At 38.0% G+C, this 10,967-nt stretch overlaps 1 protein-coding gene across 1 annotated transcript in view; it reads left to right on the top strand.

Annotated features, from left to right (window-relative positions):
• Nucleotides 1–10,967, top strand: part of Fchsd2 (FCH and double SH3 domains 2) — a 171,319-nt gene that overhangs the window by 82,899 nt on the left and 77,453 nt on the right. Inside the window, exons 7-8 of the mRNA XM_028770576.1 lie at nt 1,789–1,843; nt 3,507–3,635. Of these exons, the coding sequence (XP_028626409.1) occupies nt 1,789–1,843; nt 3,507–3,635 (184 nt within the window). The remainder of the gene's footprint in view (nt 1–1,788; nt 1,844–3,506; nt 3,636–10,967) is intronic.

The raw sequence follows: 10,967 nt of genomic DNA, 5'->3' as shown, positions 1-10,967 counted from the left end.
TTTTGGTTTTTTGAGACAGGGTTTCTCTGTATAGCCCTGGCTGTCCTGGAACTCACTCTGTAGACCAGGCTGGCCTCGAACTCCTGTCTTTTCTTTATATGCGTTTATACATGTGTATGCAAGTGCCCATGCGTATGTGTATATGTCTGTGTGGAGACCAGAAGTAGGTGTCAGGTGTCTTCCTTACTTGCTCTTTACCTTATTTTTCAGACAGAGCCTCTCATTGAACCTGAATCTCATGGATTTTAGCTAGGCTGTCTGGTCAGCAAATCCCAGAGATCCTCCTGTCTCTGCTCCCCCAGGATTGACATTTGAACTCAAATCCTCATACTGTGTGGCAACCATTTAACCAACTATGCCATCTCCCTAGACAATGCTTTTAAAAATTACATATATGTATTCAGTTATTTTGTGTGAAGGCATGTGTATGTACATGTGTTTGGACACAGGCATTCCACACTGTGCATGTGGAGGTCAGAGTACAACTCACAGGAGTCTGTTTTCTCTGTTTACTATATGGGTTCTAGGGATTGAGTATCAGACATGGCAGCAAGCACTTTTACCTGCTGAGCTATATGAATAGTATCTTGCCATGAACTGTCTTATTTTGTCACTAGTATTATTTCAGTACTATTCAAGAAATATGTGCAGATTAGCAAATGAAGCAGAAGCCAGAAACTTAAAACCTTGCATTGGAAATTCTAGGTGCATTACAGTCTGTTTGGATAATGACTACAGAAAACAGAGAACTGAGAATACTTTAAACAGACTCTTTTCTTACCCTAAATAGGTACTTTCTTATCTTAAATTCTTGGGCTTTTGCTTCTGAGTCAAAATTAATGGAAATCTGATTAATAAAAAACAAACCCCCATGAACTATAAATATGAAAAGGTAGGAAATAATTAGAGTCTGGAATATCTTTAGTTTTGTTTGTTTGTTTGTTTGTTTGTTTGATGCTGTTGATTGAGCCTAGAGCTTTTGTGTTACTAAGCAAGTGGTCTAGCCACAAACTTAAATCACCTGCAGGAGACCCACACCCATCTTTTTTTAAACAGTAAAAAAGAGTTAGGGATAATGTATGTTTGTCTCTGGTTGTCTTCTCTCTTGTTAGAACTAAGAGTCTGCCTTTGCTACTCTGCGGAGACTGACTGCTTTGTTTCTAATCCCCAGTGATCTGAGACTGTACTTAATATTAGACGTAGCTGCCAGCACATGTGTTTAATTCTCCCATGGCAATCACCATGACACTGCAGTCAAGACAAACCTTGCAGCTTGAGAAAAATCACTGGTCACAGAGTCTTGCAGTTCACTTAGCATTTGCCTGTTTACTTTTCTCTGTGCAGTTATCTCTAGTCTTAAAATATATATAAAAACAACACATTTTTTACTACTTATGGTCACATTATGGTTCCTTTCACAAAATTAGTGTACCAATACTGAGTGGAAAATGACTACATAGAACAATAAGAATCATACAGAGTTCAGGGGCCTTCTTAGTAACTACAGAATACTTTTACAAGTTGAGGGGAACACAGGTTGGCCAGCAAACATGAATAACTTATTGCAGGGGTTAGGGTCTCCAAAGCCTGTGCATTGCATTCTAGTATTGTTCCAGCTTGATAAATACAGATAAAGACAATAAGCATCACTCTTGGTTTTCCAGATTTAACTTAGTTTTAGAACAGTGTCTTGAAAGGATCATTTAAAAATTAAGTAATTATGATATAAGGTAATTTCACTGTATAGTCTATAATCTTTTTAAACATGTTTTTCTATTTTTATTATAGGTCTAAACTTAGTCTTTTTCAATCAAGAATCAGTTTACAGAAAGCAAGTGTGAAGGTGAGTTTTGAACAGTATGTATTGCAAGTAAGAAGCCTCTGGGCTTATAAATAATCAGCCGACTCTATCAAGGGTAAAGGTGGGTTACTGCTATGTTAGAAAACCACTTTAATGTCAATAATCCAAGCAAGAGCTTTTCTCCCACTGTGTGGATTTTCCACATAGCTGTTGACACTTCAGGCACACCTTGCTTTTCAAGACTGTTTTACGGATAGGTTTCTTTTCTTTACCTGTTTTATATGTCCTTATCTTTATTTCCTAGTTCAGAAATATAGTGCAAGGATTTTAGGAAGTGCTTGCTCAAAATCTATTTCTGTCACACATAACTCTTAGCGGGATATGGGCCTTTGAATTGTAGAATGTCTGTTAAGCATATTGGTGAGTTGGCTTTCCTGTGAAGCTCCCCAGCAGAAGGCAGGTATTTTGGGCACAGTTTTTGGAGAATGAGTTGGCTCAGCAGGTAAAGGCACCTTCAGCGAGGCCTTATGACCTGAGTTCAAGTCCCAGATTCTATATAATGTAAAGAAAAAAATCTACTTCCTGTGTGTTCTCTAACAAGCATGCATGGCAAGTGCTCATACCCCCCCCCCATAAATAAATCAGTGTTACTAAAAGGTTAATTTAAATAAACTATTTTCTAACTAGATTTACCAATGTTTTGGAAGGTAATATATTTAATTTCAAACCCTTTATTTTCACACCTGAGTAAAATGAGCAAACTTTTTTGAGTTTCTATAGAAAGTTTCAGAAAATATCTTAAATATAATTAAGATACTTTAACTGTTATATAGTGTTCCTTAGATGTGACTGGGAATATGTACCCCTGAGTTGTCAACTGTATAGTTGCCAGAACAAAGACCAGCACATAGTGACAGCACAGTTGACATGTCAACAGAGACAAGGAAACTTTCACTTGGTCTCACCCTTAGGTAAAGAGCTAGCTACAGGTCTTCAGTGCTTCTAAGAGAGGGAAAATCCATTTCTTCTAGGGTTAAGCTTTCATATAGGTTGTCCAGTCCCAAGTGTTTAGCCAGGAACTTACAAGTAAATCTAAATGTATTTATTTGATTATATATACATGTGTGATATATGTGTATGTGTGTGTATTTTACACATATATACATATAACATATGCATACATGTACATATGTATGTGTGTATATATATGCATATACATATGCACACACACACACACACACACATATATATACACACACACACATACACACACACATGTAATTTGGGAGGGTACGTGGTGGGGATGAGCGTGCAGGAATAATACAAATCCCATGCTTATGTATGGAAATTTTTAAAAATTACAAAAATGATTAAAAATATTCTATATATAGTTATGTTTCATTTCTTAGTAATAATGAATACTTTTTATATTCATAAGATTTTTTTTTCTACTTGGTTCTTTACTTTTGGTGAGACATCATTCATTAAATACCAGTACTAATTACCAGTACTCCCCACCCAATTCATTCTTGTCAGTCTTGTTTATGTAGTTCATTCTAGTCTCAAACTTTAGATCTTCCTGCCTCAGCCTGCCAAGTGCTAGGTTTACAAACATGTCCCACCATCCTAAGAATAGTAGTCGTCACATGTTTTGCAGTATAATGTCAGTTGCATTAATATTTTATTTTTGTTTATTGTGTTGTAGTTAAAAGCCCGGCGATCTGAATGTAATACCAAAGCTACCCACGCAAGGAATGATTACCTTCTTACACTAGCAGCAGCAAATGCACATCAGGACCGCTACTATCAAACAGATTTAGTTAACATTATGAAGGTAATGCAGTTAATATTTGTGGTAATTTTGCTTCATTGAGAACAAAGCTTGTGAACTAGGTATTATGCATGAGAAATTGAGTTCTAGTATTGTAGTCACTGTTTATTTTATTGGAATGTGCTTGCTGCTATTTGGTTGATTTAGTAACCTTGAACTGATTTTTAGTGTAAGAAAATGTTTAGGACTGGCCTTAAAGCTTAGCAATTACCTATTGTGTGTGTAAGGCCTAAGGTTGATCCACAACACCACAGAAAGAAAGAAAAAGAAAATGTTTAAATTCAAATCACAGTAAATAATTGTATTATATTTAACAATTATTGATTCACAAGACAGAAAATGGGTATATAAGATATGAGGTAATAACTCTTGGGTTGGGGAATGCTTTTGAACAATTTCCTAAGATTAGAGTCAGTGAAATCAAAATACTGAAGCTTTGTAGATATGTAGAACTTCTGAGCCACCAGAAAAAGGCTGATATTTTTGTTTGATTGATTACATTCTTATTTTCTGAAAATATTTCTATAAAAAGTAAATTTTATAAAAATATACTTTTATAAATAATTGTTTTATGAGAAGATATATTTCTATAGTCTATCTGTTAAATGAACTGAATTTCTTTCTTTTTGTTTTTTGGTTTTTGGTTTGTTTTTTTGAGGCAGGATCTTGCTGCATAGCCCAGGCTGTCCTGAAACTTACTGTGTAGACCAGGCTGTCCTGAAACTTACTGTGTAGACCAGGCTGTCTTTGAACTCATAGAGCTACCTCCCTTTGCCTCCCAAGTGTTGTGATTAAAGGCGTGCACCACCATGCCCAGCAAACAGAATTCTTTATTAATCATAATTTTAACTATCAACTATGTTTTCTATTATTTTTAATTTAGATTTAAAGTTTCATAATTTTATCTTAAAATTATATATTAATATGTGATTTGAGGTATCTATTGGACAAACAAAAAAAATCTAGTAGTTATATGAAAATGTGTCTACTCTTGAGTATTCCTGTGAAATGTAGCTTGTTGGGGACTACACTTGTATCCCCAAACCCATTTTGGTTGTTCTCCAGCTGTGCTACCTATATTTTTCTCTTTTCCTGTGAAAGAAAGGGAACAGAAGAGGAGAAAAACATTTAACCTAATGCCCACTTTGAGTTACATTTCATTTTCTTCTTTTCTTACTTCAGGAACCCAAATATTAAATTATTTTTCTTTTGTGTTTTAAACATAACCTTTTCAGATGTATAATTCTTATATTGTTGTTTGTTTGTTTGTGTTTTGCTTTGTTTTGAGAATGGTTTCTCTGTGTAGTCCTGGCTGTTCTGGAACTCACTCTGTAAACCAGTCTGGCCTAGTTCTGCCTCCTGAGTGCTAGAATTAAAGGTGTGTGCCTCCACCAACTGGCCTTAGTTGAAGGATTCTTATGACTGTGCAGCAAACCCTGCTTGCTATTGCTTGAATTGTTTGCTAAGAGATCAGCAGTTTAAAGTGGAGCTGTAGCTGGCACAGGTATTTTTTCCTCTAGCTCTGGGCAAGAAATCAACTCTGTCTAGAAACAGCAAGTTCATTGCTTGAAAGTAGAGGCAAGGCATTCCTTGGGACCTTTAGGGAAAAACAAATGGAGGAAGTCACTGAACTAAAAAATAACATACTGCAATTTTTTTCTTGTTTGTTTTTTTGCTCTGAAATCCCTTTGTGTCCCAACTATCCTCTTGTGATTGTTGGTGATCAGAATGCAAGTTATAATGAGAGCAGCCTGATGAAAATTCTGCTTACTTACCCCCCAAACATAGGAGCCAGACTTTCAGCTGTTTTAGGTCCTACTGGGTGTTACATAATGCTACAAACTTACAAGGGCCAAGTGCAAACTCCTATTGTAACGTTTCTCTAGACAATACTATTTGCAATTTCGGACAATGTGTTTGTTGGGGATAGGTCTTTAGTATAGGTTGTATTTAAAAGTAATGACTCCTATATGTGTCTACTGTTAGACCTGATAAACTACAAATTGAATATTTTTTTATCTGAAATGCTTGAGATCAGAAGTGCTTCAGAATTTGGAGTATTTTGGAGTTCAGCTATTTGAATCAGGGATTTTACACTCAACCTGAATATATCTTCCCCTGTGTATATTTTTTAAATTGATATTATATTTGCTTACGCAGCAACAAAAATCCCAGGTTAAGGGTTTAACACAATGGTAGAGCGTGTGCTTAGCATGCACAAGACCCTGACTTCATGCCTTAACAAAACATGATCTTAATGAATCATGGAAAGTACATTATTTGGGGGGAAACTTTGTTCTGTCACAAACACATCGGGAGTTAATTGGCTTGATCAGCCGTCTGATGATTATCCTTGAGCTTAACTTTGACGTCTCCATATGAATTTATCAACATTAAGTAGACTGTTTACTCAGGTACCTAATTGCTTCAAATGAAGATGGGGTTCTTTTTTTGGTTCTTTTTAAATGCTATGTATAAATTCGTTTTGCCAGGTGTGGTAGTCTATGTCTTTAATCCCAGCCTGATCTATATAACAAGTTCTAGGATAGCTAGGCTTATATAGGGAAACCCTGTCTCAATTTAAAAGAATAAATAAATAAAAAACAAACAAAACCTTTTTCTTCCCCACGCTAATTCTGTGACCTGCAGCATTGGACAACTCAAACTAATCATGTTTTTAGTTACCTAATAAATTTCTATCACTGAATTCACAGTAGTACTTATACACTGTTTTGGAGGGGAAATGTCTCTTTTTGTAAACATGATTATATGGTCCCAGTTAGGATCTGGAGTGTGTGTGTTTTGGTGTGTGTGTGTGTGTGTGTGTGTGTGTGTGTCAGGGGTGATGTTATATAATTCTAGCACTCGAGAGGCAGAGTCAGGAGGATCCCATGTTTGATGCCATCCTTGTATATATAGTGAGGTCTGGGCCAACCTGAGCTACATACTGAATCTACAAAATCATAACTAAACAAGCGCACGTGTGAATGGGTGCCGTAGAAGCAGGAAATTGATTCATTTACTTAGTCTTATGCAATTAATAGTCATAATGTGGTAGCTACTGAGCTAAATTGTGGAAGAAGCAAAGGCAAATGGGATGCTTTTCAGCCTCATAGATCTTAATCCTCAGGCTAGAAAAAGGGCTCAACAGTAAGGCCACTTGCTTCTCTTCTGGGTTTGGTTACCAACAGTGGCTCACAGCTACTTATAATTCCAATTCCAGAGTATCCTGTGCACTCTTCTGGTACTTGCAAGCCCCTCCAGCAGTTCGTACATGTACGGCAAACAAGAGCATGTACACATAAGCATAAATAAATTTTTTTTTCAAAAAAAGATCTTAATCAGCAGACACCACTACAGTGAGCAGATATGTGATGGGGAGATGGGAAATAGGGAGTACCAGTGGAAAGATGGAAGAGAAAGCAAAGCCAAGCATTGTGTGCACAGTGGAGAGAGGTGGAACTGAGTATGGATCGTGGTGAAGAGCAGGCAGATATAAGGAGTGAGGCCATGGAGAGGTCCAGCCAGGCTGTTGCCATGTCTGTATCCATGCCCCTATGATAGCCACAGTCTGTGCTGATAGCTGTGGCCTATGTTGCCACCAAAGTCCATCTGGATGTCAGTGATCTGGGCTGCTGCCTGAGACCATGTTGATGTCTATGGCTATAATGTAGGGGATGGAGGACAAAACTAATCTGAGTGGCTGCCACCTGAGGCCATGGTGACATCCTGGCCCAGGCTGCCACTGAGGGCTGGGTCTGGGTCTGTGGTTCTGTGGCAGCTGGGGTCTGTGTTGATATGCATGGTCTGAGTTACCACCAGAGGCCATGCAGAAGTCAGTGGTCTGGGCTGCCACCTGAGACCGTGATCACATCTGGGCCCATGTCACCACTGGGGGCCATGTCTGAGTATGTGATCCTGATGCAGATAGGGACTGTGTTGATATCAGAGGTCCATGTTACCACCAAAGGCAATGCAAATGTCCCTGGTCTGGGGTGCCACTTAAGGTCATGTTGTTTGAGCACTATGCTGAGCTGGCCCTAACCCTAGCTATCACCATGCTCAGGAGACCTGGCCCCACTCCTCATTTGGGCAGCATGGGAGAATTGGCTCTGGTGGCATTTGGTGTAGGAGAACTTCTCCCCAACACCCACCTGGGCATCACAGTATCCTGGTGGTTGGGTGTAGATGAGCCAGGCAACAGTGTGAGCACATGAGAGAACTGACTTCCCCTCTTGCTTGAGCAAAATAGAAGAGCTGGCCCTGGTGACACAGGTGCAGGAGAGTGGATAAGCTGAACCAGCTTCTATCCAGACCCGGATCCTGGGCTCTGAGTTGGCCCACTCCAATATCCATCTCATCTATGAACTGCTGGAGTGCATGAAGGGTTGGTTTTGCAGATCCAAAGCTGCAGCACTTCCATGACACATGCAACAATAGGATAACCGAGAGGAGTTCTGATGAGGATCCAGTATTGATAATGTAGCAGAAACTACATTGTAGAGTCCTCGGTCCAGACCAAAGACTTACTGCAATGATCATTTGCAAATGAAGCTGTTTGGACAAAAGAATATACTGTGTGACACATGACACACCAAAGCTTCCATAGAGAGACTTTTTTCCTTCTATTTTTATTTTTTCCTTTTTGGTGGAAATTGGAAGGATGGTGGGCAGATGAGTGGGATTGTGGGATGCATGATGTAAAATTCACAATGAATAAATAAAAAGGTTTTTTAAAGGCTTTAATTTCTATAATATTTTTCTTAATATCGATATGCTTGTTTAATTGATCCGATATAAGAAGTTCAGTGAGGTGTGGTTAGTATACATCAAGGAAGTAAATCAAAGTCTCTGATATCATAGCATGCATTGTTGTCTAGTAACCTTTTGTGTTTTTCCCCATGTTTTAGAATCCCCTTGATAGTAAAAGTTACTATAATAAATAGTATTGCTATTATAAACAGTAGCATGCTGTGAATGTCCTGGTTTCTGAGCAAATTGTAAACTAAAATTATCAAACATCCCATCTTAATTACTCTGTACAATACGGTCATGTTGATATGTAAATATTTAATGTGTTCTTGGGGAATCCCTTTCATTCCTTATGCCAGTACTGATTACAGCGCCTTCTGCACATCTCACTCTGGATCTGTATAACATTGAATAGGGTGGTTGTTTGTTTGTTTGTTTTTAAACTTCAATTAAACTAAATAAAGCCAAAAAAAAAACTGTTGATAGACTCTGGAAATTAGATCACTAATCTCATCCATAGAAAGCAGTTCAGCTGGCTGAGAGTTACGGCAGTTTGCCCCTCTTATGTTCCTTTTTATAGCATGTTCTAATGCAATATACATGCTCATTTTTTTCTTTTTAGAAGCTTGAAGAATATTTTCTTTGTGGTTTGGGTGAAGAGGGAAGTGAGTCAGAGTAGAAAGTATAACAAATATTGATCTAGTGAAAGACTTTAAAAGTTTAATAATCTTGAGGTTTTATTTTTAAAACATGTTGGTCTCCAGGAAAAGTTAAATAGATGTGTCCTGGTTGGTAATTGGGCAAAAGATAAGCAACTTTAAAAAAAAAAAGATGTATTTATAAATAAAATAAATGGTCTTCAGACACACCAGAAGAGGGCATTGGATCCCATTACAGATAGTTGTGAGTCACCCTGTGGTTGCTGGGAATTGAACTCAGGACCTCTGGAAAGGCAGCCAGTGCTCTTAACCACTGAGCCATCTCTCCAGCCCCAACATTTTGTTTTGTGAGTCAAGTTCTCATGTAGTACAAACTGGCCTCATACTCACTATGTAACTACGTCTAGCGTTGATTCCTCCTCCCAGCAGCTGGGATTACAGGTCTCCACTACTGCATCCTGCTGCATACTGCTTTGCTGCTTAATGTTTGTCAAATGAAGAGGGAAAGCATTGGTGTTCACCCCCCTTTCTTGCTCACTATACACCCAGAACGCTTTCTCATTTATTTTAGTTATAGTTCTGATATCTGAGCTGTAACTAGCTGTTACACTTCTGTTGCCTACTTACATTACTTAGCTTCATGAATTAGCATGAAAATCATGTTTATTCACTGAGGACTTAGCATGAAACCTTCTGGATCTCAACCTGGCTCTCTGCCTCTCCTACCTTCCATCTTCTTTCTTGAAAGATGAAATGGTTGGCCCAGTTTCTTACTTTTTTATTATTCTCAAATCTGCAGCTTTGCCCTTATCCTTCTCCACATGTTTCTTTCTCTTTGGTCAAAATTTTCCAAAGTGGAAGTGACTCCCCAGCCCCGTAATTCCCTTCAACAATCCATTTTAGATTTCATATGACAGGTATTGTTAATGTAGATTGCAAGGTTCTGAAACTACATCCTCAGTATGATAGTCCTTAGGTGTATGTGACTGTTTGATTAGAAATAAATGTGAATGTTCTTATCAGTCACCATAGCCACATTTCAAGCACTCAGAAGCCACACGTGGCTACTGTGTTGGATAGTGTAGACATAGTCCTTGTCCATCATCTTAATGTTCAGTTTAAAGCTTGGTTCTGATTTTATTCCCATTGCCGCTTGATCTGTCTTTGTTGCTCTGGTTCCATTCTCTTGCTGTGTTAAAATGTTGTAACCAAAATCAAGGAGGGAAGGGTTTATTAGGTTTATATTTCCAGGTCATCATTGAGGAGAATTGGGCAGAAACTCAAGTAGAACCCATGGGAGGAGTACGTACTGCCTTGGCCTCTGACTCCCCGCACAGGCTAGCCTAATGTAGACAATCTCTCAATTGAGGCTCCTTTAGATGACTCTAGGCTGTGTCAAGTTGACAACTGAAGCTAATTAGGACAGTCAGCAGCCTTGCTGACCATTTTTCTACAACTACATCCATGATTATATTCAGTTACTTATTAGTCACTATGTCTTTTTTGTGTTCTAGAGTTTTAGTTGGACTTTATAATAAAATGGCTTTCTTGTTTTGGAATAGCCATTGACAAATCATAAACAGATGACTGTTACAGTGGTACAGAAAAATTTTATTACCAGAAATACATGTTGGATTGGATTTGGCACACAGGCCTTAGTTTGCAAGCTTTGGTATAGAACTTTTAAAATATGATGTAATATTCTAACTCTAGGAGTGATCTCAAAGATCATGCATTTTAATGGCTTCAAAAACGAAATACTGCTAGTACAGTGGAGTACTGTGTGATTCCTCCAGAACATCTCCTTCTTCTCTATTTTACTATTCTGACAGCAGAATATGGTCTTTGATGGTATTATCTATTGACTGACCTATCTATCTATCTATCTATCTATCTATCTATCTATCTATCTATCTATCTATCT

The sequence above is a fragment of the Grammomys surdaster genome, unplaced genomic scaffold, assembly GCF_004785775.1.
Source record: "Grammomys surdaster isolate TR1022 unplaced genomic scaffold, NIH_TR_1.0 203, whole genome shotgun sequence".
Classification (NCBI taxonomy): Eukaryota; Metazoa; Chordata; class Mammalia; order Rodentia; family Muridae; genus Grammomys; species Grammomys surdaster.
The sequence above is the reverse complement of the archived record's forward strand: the minus strand, read 5'-3'. Positions and strand labels throughout refer to the sequence as shown.